Genomic DNA, 17,512 nt, shown 5'->3' with positions numbered 1-17,512 from the left:
AATATTGTTTTCAAGTAAATTAAAAAGTATATTTAACTTAATTTGAACAAATGGAATCTACAGTAGAAGTTTCTCTGAAAAGAATCTCAAAAGTTGTCCCCGCTAGCCCTGTGACATAATTTACATAAAACCTGCCCACTGAACTTGTACACTGAGCCTGCCATAAGAAATAGTATATGTTGAGACATGCACATTGTAACAGCAGAATCCTGTGAATGACATTAGAAACTAGGCATTTATTAGACAAAGATGTAATTTAAAACTTTCCTACAAATAAGAAAATTATGGGAGAATAACTTAAGATTCTCATTTGTATGTTTTAATTTTACTCATAGTCATCTGAAATCTGAATAGTACCTCTTTCAGTGGAAACTGATATTTACATTGTGTTTTACACTTTAAAAAAGTACTTTCACGAGCATTAACTCATTGCATCCATATGAAAATTGTATAAATTCGATATGACAGATATTATTTTACAGATGAAGAAACCAAGACTGAGAGGGGTTAATGACTAAGTGATTTGCCCAGTGTCACACAGCCAGGAAGTGGAGAACCGAAAAAGATCCTCTAACTTCAATATGTGTTCTTTCCACTACACTAAAATGCCTCTTCTATGTTCAAAGAATTAATTAATGAATAACATTATCTGAACGGAGCAAAGATTGCATTTTTCTATTTTCTGGAAAGAAAAATCCACAGGCCTTTTCCTTTTAAGTACAGCTACCATGTCAGTGAGTTATAATTAACTTAGCTACCTCTGTTTTAAATGTTGGGGTGTTATTTTTCTTCTAGTTTTATTTATCTACCTGGGGATTCATGTTAATAACCTGTTGTGAATTTTTTCAAATGCTCAATGTTAAATTATGAAAACACAGAATGCATATACTATAGTTAAGTATAGGATAATTAATAACACATGAATGTATCACTTTGACATTATTTTCTTATAAATAAGAACAGATGCCCTTTTTAGAAAAATGCCTTTAGAGTCTTCAATGTTAAAATCATATATCCAATACCTAGCAGACTGACTCACAGTAAGAACTCAACAAATGTTTGCTGAACTGTATTCTCAAAAAACCTTATGAAAAACATATATCAGGTGCAGATATTTAGAAATGTCTTCTTTTATTCTCAGAATTACAAGGGATTTGTGAAATTATGTGGTTGAGAAAAGAACATATCAGTAAAAGTATCAAATTTGTATAGTGCTCATTATCATATAAAAGATTGTTAAGGCTTCTAAAATAAATCAATTTTATCCAGTATACAATTTAGTTTAGCAAATTACAATCTAGAAATAATTATATGAGGTAATGATGAATACTTCTAAAATCTAGGCTCATGAGGGCAAGGAATTTGTTTCTTTCACCACCATATTTCTAGGGTCTAGTACAATACCTGGCACATAGTAGGTACTCAATAAACATTTGCTGAATTATTAAATTAACAAATATACAGAGAGATGAGTAGTACACCATGAGTAGAAACTTCAAACATGTCTAAAAAGTAATTCCTGAAAATTAAGTATTTCTCAGATCAAATGAGAGCAGAATTTGTAATACACAAAACTGTGATAAACTGAAAAAGAAGCAGATCTGGGTGGGGGAATATTAATTCAGGTTTGGAAATCCTGGGCTTGTGTGATCTATGAGAGAGTCAAGGGGAGACACACTAGGGGCATGTTTGGGTCTGGAGCCCAGAAGAGTGGCCAGGGTTGGCCATGTATATTTGGGAATCACCAGCGTACAGGGAGAGAGTGCAAGCATAAAAAGAGTAGAGTACCTAGGACTGAACTGTGAGGAACCCTCAGGTAGAAGAGAAAGAGCCTGCAAAAGACAGTGAGAGAGAGAAGGAAAGGCAGGGGAGCACAGCATCACAGAAGCCAGGGTGAGACGCAATTTCCAGTTCAACACCACTAGGTAGTCAAGTAAGATGAGGGCTCAAAAATACCTAAAATGGGGACTTCCCTGGTGGCGCAGTGGTTAGGAATGCCCCTGCCAATGCAGGCGACACGGGTTGGAGCCCTGGTCCGGGGGGATCCCACATGCCACGGAGCAACTAAGCCCGTGCACCACAACTACTGAGCCTGCGCACCACAACTACTGAGCCCACGTGCCACAGCTACTGAAGCTGGCGCACGTAGAGCCTGTGCTCCACAACAAGAGAGGCCACCGTGGTGAGAAGTCCACACACCACAACAAAGAGTAGCCCCTGCTCGCCATACTAGAGGGAGCCCGCGTGCAGCAACAAAGACCCAACACAGCCAAAAAAAAAAAAAAAAAAAACCTAAAATGGAGGTCAATAGTGGCCTTGGCAAGAACAGGTTCAGTCAATTGGTAGGAGGTGCAAGCCACACTGGAGTAGATTAAGGGGTGAGTGACCTGTGGGTAATAGACTGCACAGACAAATACTGACAAAGGAGAACATAGGACAACAACTAGAAGGGAATAGGGGATTCTGAGATTGTTTGCTGTTCATCAGTCAGTCCATTCATCCATTCATCTCTCCATTTTTAGACACTTAAGATGGGAGAGACTAGGCTTGCTTAAATGGTGACAGAAAGCATCCAAGCAGAAGAAGAAGAGGTAGAAAAGAAGAGGGGTCAGTTACAGATAGAGGTAGAGATGTATAATCTCTCTATATAAACTGGAAACCAGGGAGGAAACTCCTCAAAGTGAAGTTTAAGCTGAAAACGAAGGAGGTAGCGTAGGAATAGACAAAAAAGAAGCTCATTCCAAGAAATGATATAAGTCAGGCTGACATGGGAAACCAAAAAGGGATGCTAGCTAATCAAAATAGAAATTGTTGGATGGGAATATTTTGAGGTGCAATAGGTCTAGGCAGGCACACTTGCTAAGCGGATGTCAGGTGGAATAAGCGGGGAGCAAAGGACCATTAGATCAAGTTTTAGGGGACTCAGAAAAGGAGAGTCCCTACTTGAGCCCTAAGAGTTAAACCTGAAGCCTAGCAAGGCAGTATGTCCTCTTCAGCTAAGAGGAAGAATGAGCTGGTAGTCTGAGGGGAGAAGACAGATGAAACTGTAAGGCTTAATAACACATGACTATAACACATAATTACATGAAATGCAGCTAGGTTGCATTGTGAATAAGGGAGTCTATAAATTACTTCTCCACTTCAGATTGAATCCCATTGTTTCATTTTTGCACCTAAATAACCAATTGCTCCAAAACTGCGATATCCGACAAGAATTTCCCTCATTCCCTTGAGGAATAGCTGTTGAATTGACCAGCAGAAAACACAAGTCTCTCTTGTGAGAAGTGACGCAGCTGATTCAGTAACCCAGCAGTTCTGACCAATTTGTATTACTGTATTAAAACCCAACAATTCTGATCATGTTTGATTTTTGTTTACCTCTTGCTTTGGTTTCAAACATTTTGCTCTTCCTCAGTGCCAAAGTCTGTTTCTGCCTACTGCCAAATGATCAGCCACACATGTCCAGAAATACAGGATTCACGAACTGATTCTTTCATTGTAGTATCACCAGAACCTAGCCTAATGTCTAGCAGATAGAAGTCTCTCAACAAACACTGATGAAGTGAATGAGTAAATGTACGTGCGGTTCCACGGGGAGAGAAAAAAGTGATCACCAACTCTCTCTATGCAGGGGGAGTCCTCCATCTTTACATGCCAAGGGTCCTTTGACAGTCTGTTGAAGCCAACAGACCCCTTCTCAGAATAATGTTTTTACATATATTGTAGGACAGAGCAAACTAATGATATTGAAATACAATGAAATCAAAATATAAAGAGAAATTGTGACATCATCACAAATGTGCTTCTGCGGCATAGGCTGGGCTTGCTAAGCCACAGGCATCACTGCAGGGAGATCTGGCTGGGCCAGTTCACTGGCAAAACCACTAGCCGACAGCATCTGTAGATTTCTGTTCTCAGTTAGAGAGGAATGCTCCCAGGTCTTGTCTAGGAAGCCACCGTTCTCAGAAGGAAGGGGCAGCAAGAGGCCATGGCAGCTCCACAGTGTACTGTGGCAATCTTCACGCCACCCCCTAGCTTTGACGGTGTCCTCTCCCTCAACCGTGCCCCTTGTCCCTGAATCCATAGTTTTGTCTATTTAACCATGTCAGTCTTCCATGAGGGTCAGAAAGGCAAGGTTTCCTACGGGGATAGTGTATATCTGAGACCTGGGGGGTACCTATTTCTTATATAGACTTCCAACTAATCCCCTTGTGTCCTGCACTCTTGCTTTGAGCGATGCCTGGTGCCCCCAATTCCTGAGCCTTTCTGGGGGTCAGAGGTGCAAATTAGCCTGCTTTGCGGATTCTCATATTACTGGCTTAGGATTCAGCTGTCTCAGGCGTGTTACATCAGTTACAACTAGTATTTCTGCTGTCCATCTTCCAGAATCTGGTTGCTGTGTTCCCCTCTCCCTTTTGAGTATATGCCTATTTTACACCTTTACTTTTACTTGTAGTAGGGTTTAGTGAGGAAACAACCATCAACATATTTCAGCTGTCACATTTTTCAAGTTGCCACTAAAATTTTTAACAAAGTTTGAGAAATCAAACTTTGAAGAAAAATCCTCAAAAATTCATCTCATCTTTTTCATAACTATGATTTTTCTATCAAAGATAATCAACATATTGTTAAACCCTCAGGTTCACGAAGGCAGAGACCATTTCCCTTTTGTCACTGTATTATCCAATATCTAGCATAGTAGAGGTGGTCAATAAATATTTATTGACAAGTGATTGAATGAATATAGATATGAGAAAAAATTAGGATCCTTTGTTTTCATAATTTTAGTACTTATCTAACTCACCTAGGACTGCTTTGGCAATATTCTAAAAAGCAAACAATCAGAAATAGATACACCTAATTTGGAACCCAAATTACAGTAAAGAAGTCCTTTATTACAAAAATTTAACTGTGATTCTGTATACTATAACAATAATTTCTTGGATAGAAAGGAACTGGCATTCAAATTACTTAGTTGTCTTGAAAAACTAGCAGTGTAAAAATGTACTTTTTATTACAACTGCTACATAAAAAGTATCTAATTACAACTAACAAATGTACAATTTTAAATGTTATTAAATAAATCTTTAATAATAAACAAATTTTAATCAATGCTGAAAACACAAAGTCCTTCATATTTAAAATCTGTACATTAGCTATTACATTTTAGTTTGTATGGGCAAAAAAACAGCAAGTTTATTAAAAAATTAGGCCTAGTAGATCCTTGCTATTCTTGTCAAGTGAGTTCAGAGAGCCATCATGACGTGTCCTACCTTGTAATTATAATGTAAACTGTATGTGCTTTGTTTTGTAATTCTTTACTGGCTATTATCTAAGCCATGATTTTCCTACAAGGCCCAAAGTGTTATTTTAAAATTTCAGTTATATTTTATGGAGAAAGTTAAATGCATAATTTTGTTTTGTTTTTAACTGGGGAATTCTGTTATATCCGTAAAAGGATTACTGGAATTCTAGCAGGATGGTTCCATGGTAATTTTAAACTAAAAACTTTACAGTTATCCATGTCAAAATATTCCTCTGGGCAAACTTGTACAAAAGTCCATAATCTGTTTAGTACTATCCTATTAAACGCTCATTCTATAGCTAATTTTTCATCATTGTTTACATTCTGTTTTACTAACTTCAAATTAAAATATAATACTCACTTCATCAGCCACAAACTCCTTACTCAGACCAAAATCTGTCAGCACCACATGGCCATTAGAATCAAGTAGAATATTCTCAAGCTTAATGTCACGGTATATAATCCCCAACTGTAAAAACAAACAAATATGCATATTAAAATAACAATTTCCAAAAAATAAATTAGAAAAGTCTTTCTTATCTACCTTAAAAACAAACCAAAAAAAGGCATTCTCCTGCTCAGGGTGCTATGACGGCTCTTAGTCACAGGTCGGGGCAAATCTAAATTCCTCCATCTCAGGGTTTATCTGCAGGGTTCCCTCTGCAACCATGTCTTCATGCTCCATATAAGGAGGGTACATTCCTGTCGGACTAGCTTCTGTTGGGTCTACTTTGACTACTGCTTCTTCCTGGGTTACTGTTCTTGATGGATTTCATCCTCACTCCAGATGATCTTCAGGTGCTTTCTTAGCCAATTCATGTCCATCACTTCTAATGGCTTCAGACGGCTTTCCTGAGTAACCACTTCCCACACTGGTCATTTCTTTGTTTTTATTCCTATAGCATCTATATTTACATCGTACTTACATAAAAGTAATTGATATTTTCTAGGTACTTCCTGTTCTTCTTGGTATAACCATATCCAAACTTTGTTTTTTCACTTTTTATGCATTTACCTAGTATCTAGCACAGTGTCATATATCAAATAGGTAATTAATAAAGGCTTGTTGAATAATACACTCCTAAACATGAAGGCTGAAGATCACAGGTTAATTTTAGTTGATCTTTAGTTCTAAATAAGCAACGTAAATCAATTAGATACTTAAATATCCTTCTATTTTGTTTTGTATGTAAGTTTTATAGTAAAACACTTCAGCTCTATGACATAAATGAATCTACCCAAGTTATATAAGAAGTACTTGATATGCATGAATTCCACGTTCCATGTTATGTCAGCCCGAATTAAATGTTTTTAAACTTAGAAACACTGCTTTCCTCAACACTAAGTATATGAAAAGTAAGATTCTTAATGCTTTCTTAAAATTGAAACAAAAAATTACACAAGGAAAAACACTAGGCAATTTTCTTCCAAGAACCTCAGTGGGGTTTTTTTTTCATATTTTAAAACACTATTGTATATTGTAAATGCACAGTCTGTTAGACATTTGACTTGAAGCCTTACAAGCACCTAACAACCAGTATGACTTTTTTTTTAACAACCTCTTTGGAAAAGATTTTAGGAATAAGTCATTTACTACCTGCTTTACCTCATCACTTACAAGTAAACTCCCCGTTTTTGTCTCTTCCTGAGAAACTCAGTGTTAGTAGCTATATCAAGATTATCATTATTAGCTTTGTGTTATATCTCTTTGTATTTATCTTTTTAGGTAGTCAGATTAAGAGAAATTTAGCTAAGATCTAATCTGCTATATACTTCCCTCTATATCAATTACATATATATCTTGTACTCATCATGTTCTCTACCTCTGTGTTTCTGATTACCCTGTTTTAATAATAATGAATGTTCATGAATTTTCCCTTTAAGAAACAGAATTAACAGTCTTCATACTAACCAAAAACTGAATTTACTAGCTTACCTGTCAGAGCTTTGTATTTTGTTTGTGTTTACTCTGGTATTTATGGTGATTTCCACCATCGTTTTTATATTAAAAAAATTACATCTGATTCCCCTAAGCATAAAACAAAGCTTTTCAGCCTATTCCCTGGCCCAATTTGGCTCATGTATAAAAATGTCCTAACTACTTTATACCCCACAAAAATAACCATAGGCATAAAGCTCATCCCCACACCACCAATTCTATCAGAAGGAATACAGATGCCTGTTCCTATCACTTCAGTTCAGCTCCCACCTTACACTCCCCTTCCTTTCACTCCATGGCACTGCAGCCCTGTGCCCCAGAGCCTTCTCTACTTCCCTCCTGTTCTTAGACGTTTTTTCATTCACTCTCCTTAGAATTCCTCTTCTGAACCCTGTCTCCCTCTACCTGCCCAGTTGTGTTCCTGTTCTGGGCTAGATCTACCCATTTCTTGATGCATTCCTTCTTATATCTTCTCATCATCTTTTCTCACAGCCTCTCCCACCCATTACCTCCATCCTGCAATTCTAATCTCCCTGCCCCTTTAAAAATGTCATCCTTTTTCCTTGCCTTTTTCCTTCATTTCTCTCCATTCTTTTTTATGCTCCATAATCAGCACTTCCATATTTTTTATCTGTAATCTAGTGTAGCATCTGAATATATAACAAAGAAAAACAGCAGCTTTATGATTTACCTGTATCATCCGAATTTAGCGACTCGAGTCATCCTCCTATGGTCTCACACAACTTTGATAAGAATTATTCTAGTACTTTCTATTTCTTGGAAATACACACAAGCCTAGTCTACATAATGACTGTTTGCTTCTATAGTAATGCTTCCTCATTAAAAAAATATTTTTAGTCAAAATTTCTTGGATCAAGATTAATAGTATCTGAAATAATATTTTGTAAAAGTTTAAACCGATTTTATAGAGTTCAAACAGCATCACATACATATATGAATTCCACTGAAAAAGTTGAGTAACTGAGTTCATGCCACATGAAGGCAACGGAGCAGGAGGGAGGGAGGGGGAGCAAGAGAGGACCTTAGGGGTGAACCAAATGGAAAAGAAAGCGAGAGTGGGAGAGGGGGATAGCTGGGTAGCATAGGTAAGTGCTTCTTTCAAATATTCCAAGCTAATTGGGAAACATACTCCGAAGATGCACAGGCAGAGTCTGCAATGGAGTAAGTCACAATTAAGGAAATACATATTATGACTTGTGGGTTCATCTTAAAGGTTATTTTAAGAATGAAAATCCTTTATTCTAATGATACTTTGTAATAAGCATCAGAATTTTTCATGAACAAAACCAAAAAAATGCTCAGGTTCTACCTTATTAATCTGCAACCCAGAAACTATAAAAGGAAACTAGACTTTTACAAAGGGAACAATGAAATTGAAAAAATTGGTAATGGTCTATGAGTGTGCTTCCACAATCTCCACCAAGACAATGACATGTAAACGCATTAGCTCTTTTAGCTCCATCATTACCTCAGTTACTAGATTTTTAAAAAAAGGAAATCCCAAAGGTTAAGCATCTCTTACCTTGTGGAGATGTTCGAGGGCAAGCACGATCTCTCCAACATAGATCTGCACCTCATGCTCTGTGAAACGCTCTCTTTGAGAAAGATGAGTAAAAAGTTCTCCACCATTTATATAATCTAAAAATGAAATATATTTTTTCTGTCTTTGACTTGTATTCATAAACTACAGGAAATATTTCCTTTTAACCACTTTGGATTAACCATAAGGCATTGATTTTAATACATCATTTTTGTACAATTCTTAGTATATAGTTTCATATAGAATATATTACTAAATTCATATAAATACAGTTCCATAAGTTAATGACTACCCTAAACCACAATCAAATGAATTTGCATAGAGTATTACTATTAAAACTATTACATGAAATCTGCATATTTTAAAATAATTTTCCCAAATCCAGCATATCAGAAGCCTCTGCCATTACCATACACTTCTTAACTTGCTGTAAAGAACCAAAACATCAACCACCATAATAACTAAAAAATGAAAAAAACAAAACAAAACTCCCAGCCTTTCCTTTGTAGTAGTGGCCGGTCACTATTTTTAAGCAGATTCCCTATTTTCCAAAATTGTCTATGGAGAGCCCTTCTAAAAATGTATATTAGGTAGCAGGTAGCCTTCTTATGGTTCCACATAACTCAAAAGTAGCACAACATGGCTGAATCAAAACACCTGAAACTAAATGATTCCCATTTGCCTTTCAATTTGCCCATTTTATCCCAAGAGGAATAATGAAATAAGAGAGAAAAAAGCTACAGTGAGACATAAATTAGGAGCTGAATAAGCCACAACTGTGTTCATAACAGGCTCTAAGACATTTATCGATAAACTGATAATAGTTTCATCAGAAACTAACCATTACTATCTTACACAACATTTGTGTGTAAGAAACAATGTACACCTAGAAAACAGTCACAGATATAGATTAAAGCTTTTCTCCTAAAAAAAAATCTGAAAAGCATGTGTCCCAAGTATATTCATTTGTTAAGTTTACCGCAATTTGATAAAAGACCAAAGCAAAATCTTCATTAACTCACAAATTTTTAAGTTGACCGTTTTTCAAATTCCAAACAGCTGATGCAACAGAATGAAAGAACTCTAAAAGCTGGTTGTTTTGCAATGTATTTTGCAAAGCACATGCCAGCAAAAAGCACTGCCCTTTTAAGACTTTCGTATTTTGCCAAGAGGTTTTAATTATATCTTAACACAAAGCTAATTATTAAAAAGGTGTAAAGGAACACAGCATTTCTGCAAACTAACAGTGAATTTTTTCTACCTTTTAAGTAGTCACTTATTTAAATCTAATGCTGATGTTTATGCATATGGTTTCCATAGTTAGTCATGGTACAGAAATAGGCATTCAGAGGTCAGTTGACCAACTGACAAACTCCTACACACCCTTGAATGTCCTACTTAATTATCTCATCTTCAATAACCACTCCAGCAGAGTTGATCACTTCCTTTTATGCTACCCCCTGTGTTTATTAAAAACTTATACCACTGCAATTATCTTGCTGCACTGAAAATGTCTATTTGCATACTTCCTTTCTCTGCTAAACTCTGAGCTTTTTAAAGTCATGATCAATGTATTCATCTTTAAAAAAAATAATCACTCTGAAACTCAAAGGCAAGTGAGTTGTAAAAAAAAAAAAAAAATAACCCAATGTACTCCTGTCTTTGAGGCAACTTAATATAATCCAAAGAACCAGGGCTTTATAATCAATAAACCTGAACTAGACAATGGCTCCACTGTGTCCTGTCTTGAGCAAATAAAGTCTCTCTCAGTGTTAGTTCTTTATCTATAAAATGGGAATCAGAACTACTATAGATTATTGTTTCTTGAAACATAGAAAGTGTTTTATTTGCATTTACTGGGGAGACTAAGAAAAATTAACTACAAATCTAAGAAGACAAACCTAAAACAACATCGTCACCTACTTCCTACTTGTAGAATAGACCAACAGCCCAAGGTGAAGACTTGACATTCATAAAATAAATATGCTTTATTTGTAGGTACAGGGTTGCACACTTTATAAGGTGAACAGCCAACTCTATCCAGTGGTCCAAGCTGTCAACATTGGTAAGGTAGATATATAGGCTGCAAAAGGACTGTAACAGCAGGAGCTGCGATACCTGGAGTGGTGTTACAGGGTAAGTTCTATCAATAGCAGGGATATGAGGTTAGTGGGAATCTCTGTAAGATAAGTACCTAGTACCCTCAGTTGTTATAATTCTAGTTGTTTTGTTTGGTATGTAGTGGTATCTCGTTATGGTTTTAATTTGCATTTTCCTGAATAATAATGATATTTAGTATCTTTCCGTGCCTTATTGGACATTTCTATATCTTCTTTTGTGAAATGTCTATTAAGGGTTTTTTCTTTTTTGCCCCTTTTGGTTTTTTCTTTTTTATTCACAATATAATTCACATACCATGAAATTCACCAATTTGAAGTGTAAAATTCAATGGTTTTTAGTATATTCAGAGTTGTGCAGCCATCACCACATTCAATTTTAAAATATTTTCACACACTCCCCCCGCAGAAATCCCAATTTATGTTTCTCCTTTAGTTGCTTGTGCTTTTTAAAAAATTTTATTTATTTATTCATTTATTTATATCTTGGCTGAGTTGGGTCTTCGTTGCTGTGCGCAGGCTTTCTCCAGTTGCGGTGAGCGGGGGCTACTCTTCATTGCGGTGCACGGGCTTCTCATTGTGGTGGCTTCTCTTGTTGCGGAACACAAGATCTAAGTGTGCAGGCTTCAGTACTTGTGGCTCGTGGGCTCTAGAGCACAGGCTCAGTAGTTGTAGCGCACGGCCTTAGCTGCATGCGGCATGTGGGATCTTGCCAGACCAGGGCTTGAACCCGTGTCCCCTGCATTGGCAGGCAGATTCTTAACCACTGCGCCACCAGGGAAGCCCAGTTGCTTGTGCTTTTGATGTCACATTTAAGAAATCACTGCCAAAACCAAGGTCACAAAAATTTACCCCTATGTTTTCTTCTAAGAGATTTATAGGTTTAGTTCTTACTTTTCATCTTTGATCCATTTTGAGTTAAGTTTTGTGTATGTTGTGAGTTATGGGCCCAATTTCATACTTTTGCATATGGTTATCCAGCTGTTCCAGCACCATTAGTTAAAAAGACTGTTCTTTCCTCATTGGCACCCTTGTCAAAAAATCAATTGACAGTAAATGTGAGGGTTTATTTCTGGACTCTCAATTCTAATCTATTATCTATATGTCTATCTTTATTCCAGTGCCACACTTCTTGATTATTGTAGCTTTGCAGTAAGTTTTAAAAGTGTGAGTCTTCCAACTTAATTCTTCCTTTTCAAAATTGTTTTAGCTATTCTAAAGTTCCTTGAGTTTTCCATACAATTTTAGGATGACTTTGTCAATTTCCATAAAAAATAAGCTGGGATTTTGAGAGAGGTTTCTTAAATCTATAGATCAATTTGGGGAGTATTGCCATCTTAGTAATATAAAGACTTTCAATCCATAAACATAGAATCTTTTACCATCATGAAGTATCCCTTTTTATCTCTAGTATACGTTTTTGTTAAGTATATTTTGTCTGATATTAGTATAGCCGTTCCTGCTTTCTTGTGGTTGCCGTTTGCACGATTTATCTTTTCCTATCCTTTTTCTTTTTAACCTGTTTGTACCTTTGAATATACAGGGTATCTCCTGTAAACAGTATATAGTTGAATCTTTCCCCCGTCTGACAATCTCTGTCTTTTGATTGTACTGATTAATCCATTCACATTTAATGTTATTATTGATATAGTTGGACTTATGTCTTGCTATTTTACTTTTTTGTTTTCTACATATTTCATATCTTTATTTGTTCCTCTATTCCTCCTTACTTCTTTCTTTTTCATTAAGTAAATATTTTCTAGTGTAACATTTTAATTTCTTTAATGAATTTCACTTTTTTTAGTTATTTTCTTAGTGGTTGCTCTATGGCTTACCATACACACATTATCACAGTTTCAGGTTTATACCAACTTAATTCCAGTGATATATAGAAACATTTCTCCTACATAGCTCTATTCTTTCTTCCTCCCTTTTGAGCTATTATTGTTATACATAGTATAACTATGTTAACAAATCCAACAATACATTATAATTATTACCTTATATAGATTTATGTCTTTCAAAGAGGCTGAAAGAAAAGAGATTAAGTACATATTTAGAGTTTGTCATATTAGCCTTCCTATTTACCATTTTTGGTTCTCTTTATTTTTTCTTGTGGCCCCTGGAGCTGGAGAGCACAGAGGTTTCTGGCTATTGTAAGGAGTTCAGATTTTACTCTGAATGAAATAAGAAGCCTCTGGAAGATTGAGTACAACAGTGGTATGATAAGACTTCCATTTTAACAGGATCAATGACTCTGGCTGCCGTGTTAACTTTCAAGAGGGAAAGTAGGGAGATCACTTGCAGTAAACGAGGAGAGATGATGGAGCCTAGGAGAAAGGTAACAGCTTGGTGGTGGTAAGGACCCAGCCCTACCTGAGCACATGAAGAGATGGAATTGGTGTTACCTGAGATGGGGAAGGCTGCAGGAAGGACAAATTTGGAAGGGATGATCCAGAGTTCACCTTTGGAAATGAGGAATGCACAGTGTCTAACAAATAGTAAAAGCTCAATAAATGGTAGTCATCATCATCACCATCACCATATTGAATTATTTATTCTAAGACTGTTAAAAGGTAAAAAAGAGCCCCTCTGGAATCCTTTTAGGAAAAGGAAGAGAAATTTCTTATGGCCAGTGAGATCATTAGGAGGAGGTTGCATAAAAATTCCTTGAAATTATGCACAATTTTTTCAAGTATATGTGTGCATTCTACTGACAAGAGAGGGTCCACAGCTTTTATCAGATTTTCCAAGGAGTTACAAGCCAAAGAAGTTTTCAGAACATCACTCAAAAGACAGCATTAAAAATCTGAATGGAAAAGTGCCTATGAAGTTTATTTACAAACAAACCAATGAATGCGGACTGCCAGCACATGGGAAACATCTGAGAGTAGCGTCTTACAGCTCACCAGCACCATTAACTTCATCACAGCGCACGCACCCAGCACCATTTCTCCTGAGCATTTAGATTGCTTCTCCCTGACTTCCGGCCTTGCTTGGCATAGCTGTCCTGGAGCTTACTGTATTTAGAGCTGGACTAGTGAGGTTCAGAGCTTTAAAAAGTGAAATGGAGCATGAAGTTTTCATTGTTAACAAGATCTCTGCCTACTGAGGATGTGCTGGAACTGCATTTCTGGTCTCTTTACACCTCTGTATTTATCCAGACAGCTAGCAACTCTGTTAGGGGAAGGTTAGGGCTTGGCCTTGAAACTAAAAACAACTTAGCCAGGCAGTGACATAACAAATAAAACAAAATTTAGAAAAGACTACAGGGATATTATTCAATTTGAGTTGAATTATTGATATAAAATTTTTACTCTCTTGAAAGAGAACACTGGAATCAAGAATGCAGGCAGATTCTGGGACAGAGTTAAGCAGTGGCATGAATATGGTCAAAGACATCAATGAAAACCCAGATCATTACTAACATCTGAGAGGAAGAGTCTTCTCAGCTTTATAACTCATGCAACATCCACTTTCCCCTACCCCCCATCCCACCCCTTTCCCACTGGGCATAAATTACATTTCTCCATAAAAAAGACTTATTTAAAAGTTCAGATGGAATAAAGCACGTGAGTGGAAACTGTCTACTACTAGAATTATTTAAGACCTACTCTGCCTGGTGGGCCTTGGTCCATGCCAACTCATCTACCCTGAATACTTTCCTGTCAAAATTATGGATTCATTAGAATTCTAGAAATTAGATTTCTCAGGTCTCTGTCAATTTCTTTCTCAACAAACTGCAAGCATGAGGGATTTTTTTTAAGCCAATGCCAACGGCTTTTATTCTCTTCATGATAAGAAACAGCATGAGAGTATCCAGTTTTTACTGATATTCCTGAGGCTTTTTGCCTCTGTGGACATACAACGAAAATGGACTAAGTGGTGTTGGCTCAGTTTACACTCCTGGCTACTGCCGTTTGTGTAGAAGCAGCATCTTAGTAACCCAGGTTAGTCACGGTAAGTGGGAAAGGGCTCCTGGCAGATAAGAACTAAGCGATGTAAAACAGGGTTTTGGCTGCCTTCCTTTAAAATCTGTATCTCATCACAGCTCACTGCTTTTAAGACTAGACAAAGAAATAACAACTAGAGATATTGGGCACTTTCTATGTGCCTGTTCTATTTGGATATGATAACAAATTTGATCCTCATAAACAATGCTACGAAGTTGGTGCTATTAAAATAATAGTATAATCCCCAGAGAAAACAGGTAATCTCTAGAAAATAGTGAAACCCAGAGAGGTTAAAAAAATTACCCAGAGTTGCATATCTGTTAAGTGAGAGAATAAGGATTATGAACATGGGCAGTCTGACTCTAAAACAGTGATTTTTTAAAATGCTATATAGGTTGCCCTTTTCCCCCTCCTGGTATGGTTTTTACTATCATTTATCAGGAGCAGCCCCACTGGGCAACTGGTATTGCTAATTACTGTCAGAAAAACTGTCTTAAAATCAACTATCCTGACCTTCAAATATTTGAAAGGCTTAGAGCCAATAATTCTATATATTTGGTCATAAAGTTTCTCTTTTTTACATGCTTTTCTTAATCAAGTTTTGGCGGGCTCATCAGAATGTCACAGTACTCAGAAGGAGACATTCCTAGGGGGCTGTACTAAGATTTCTTTTTAATGTCCACAGTAAACAATGAGTCTCCATCTTTTTTGAGAATGTGCTAACTTAAGATTATTGCTGACATATTTCTGACATAGAACTTAAGAAAGTCAATTTATATCTTGTAGGAGAGGGCCCAGGGCTGTTTTCTCCAAAAAAGTACTTGGCCTTGCCCTGCAGTTCTCATCTTAACCCACCTGCCTGTTAAAGCAGATGGCTCTGAATCTGACCACAAAGAGCTACATTCTAGGTTCTTGTCAGAGAGTAGAACCTCAAATTGCCTGCAGTCCAAATCTCATCATATGTTCAGTTGTGAGAAATAATACATACAGGACAATAAATGTCATCTTTACATCTTTCTCATTATTTACTATAATGACTTCAGACAAAGCTACAAACTTGCATAACACTGTTTTGGAAAAATTATGCTCTAATCTTGTTCCATAGGCTTACATGATAAGGGATAGTGGTATAAAACTTGGAATTATATCCTTAGTCAAGGAAGGCTGGTGAAAATTGTCCATTGTATCTGGGCCCTATTTAAAAAGCTTTTCCTAGATCATAATACCTTACCTATGGGTTTTTTTTTTAATGTCCTGATACAATTTCAAACATACAAAAAGTATTTGCAAGAACAGCACAAGTAATCCCCATATAACCAGTATGCAAATTCACCAACTGTTTATATTTTGCTTCATTGGCTTTAGTATTCTCTGTGTAATTCCCCTGAGCCAACTGAGAATAAGTTGGAGACATCAAGCTCCTATTCTTTCAGTGTGCAAATACTAAAAAAAGAATGCCCTTTCATATAACCACAGTACAATTATCAGTATCAGAAACTTTATGATAAAAATACTATTATCTAATCTATACTCTCTATCCAAAGTTTGTCATTTGCCCCACTAATGCTCTTTGTAGCTACTCTTCCCCAGCCAAGGATCTGGTTTATGATCACATATGCATCGGATATCATGGCTGTTTAGACTCTGACCCTAAGTCACAACATACGTACATATTAATTTTATTAACTGCTGCCAATGTTTACAGGTACCTTCCTCCAAAAGCCGTGTATATTCCCCACTAGCAGTGAATGGACGCCTTAGAAAACAAAGTTCTCACCAACTCTTGATATTATCATTATCTTTAATTTCTACCAATTTGATAGGCATTTCAAATTGGACACAGAAATTTTGAAGGTGCAGAAGAAAGAAGCGGGGGAGAAAATCTGAGAGTTTGCAGCAGCCGGATAGATTTGATAGATTTTCAGTGGCAGTAGGACAAGTGGGCACCTCAGACAGGGAAGACGACGTTGATAAGGCTGCAGGGCTGAGAAGTTGTAAGAGGTTAGCAAAAGTCACATACCACTCAGGAGAGAGGAGTAAAATGTCTGCTAACCTCTGTGAAATTCTGTTGAGACTATCAGCATGAATTTCAGACCAGACCCAGCTGACACATTTTGGAGACATATGAGAGAAGCTTAGAAAGCTGGTACTGGAAAACAAGTTTAGAGAGTAATCAAAGCAACTGCCATGTCAGGCGAGGAGGAAGGTTAACAGGGCAAGTGGTTCTCGTGTGCCAGACCAGGCAGATGCCAGGCCAGTAAAGAGGCACGTGGAACCCAAAGATGGTGCGGGGAAAGGGGCAGGAAAGATTCGAGGGAAGGCAGGGTCAATGAGGATTGAAGAACAGGCCCAGGGAGTGTGAGAAAGGAGAAAAAGAGAAGATCACGGTCAAAGAAGAAAGCTGATTAGAGGTCTTAGACATGCGACTGGTTTTAGTGACAAGGCCCAATGTATGGCTAGGCTTATGAATGGCTACAGTGAAGTAAAGGTTAAAACATCACAAGTCAAGGTGACTTGACATGGTGTTGGCATGGTTATCAATACGGCTGCTAAAATTGTGGAAGGGGATGGAAGGAAACCGGACGAAAGGGAAGCTAGACCTGAATAAGTCACTGGAAAAGGCAAGCACGTGTCCCA

General features: G+C 37.1%; 1 protein-coding gene across 6 annotated transcripts in view; it reads right to left on the bottom strand.

Annotated features, from left to right (window-relative positions):
• Positions 1–17,512, bottom strand: part of RPS6KA5 (ribosomal protein S6 kinase A5) — a 180,422-nt gene that overhangs the window by 65,021 nt on the left and 97,889 nt on the right. For 5 of the 6 annotated variants that reach the window (XM_065872001.1, XM_065872002.1, XM_065872005.1 and 2 more), the window contains 2 exons: positions 8,788–8,903; positions 5,667–5,774 (listed from right to left, as the gene is read on the bottom strand). In XM_065872001.1, the coding sequence (XP_065728073.1) occupies positions 5,667–5,774; positions 8,788–8,903 (224 nt within the window). The remainder of the gene's footprint in view (positions 1–5,666; positions 5,775–8,787; positions 8,904–17,512) is intronic. The other variant, XM_065872004.1, reaches the window with a different exon arrangement.

This window comes from Phocoena phocoena, chromosome 2 (assembly GCF_963924675.1).
Source record: "Phocoena phocoena chromosome 2, mPhoPho1.1, whole genome shotgun sequence".
In the NCBI taxonomy this organism is placed as follows: domain Eukaryota; kingdom Metazoa; phylum Chordata; class Mammalia; order Artiodactyla; family Phocoenidae; genus Phocoena; species Phocoena phocoena.
The sequence above is the reverse complement of the archived record's forward strand: the minus strand, read 5'-3'. Positions and strand labels throughout refer to the sequence as shown.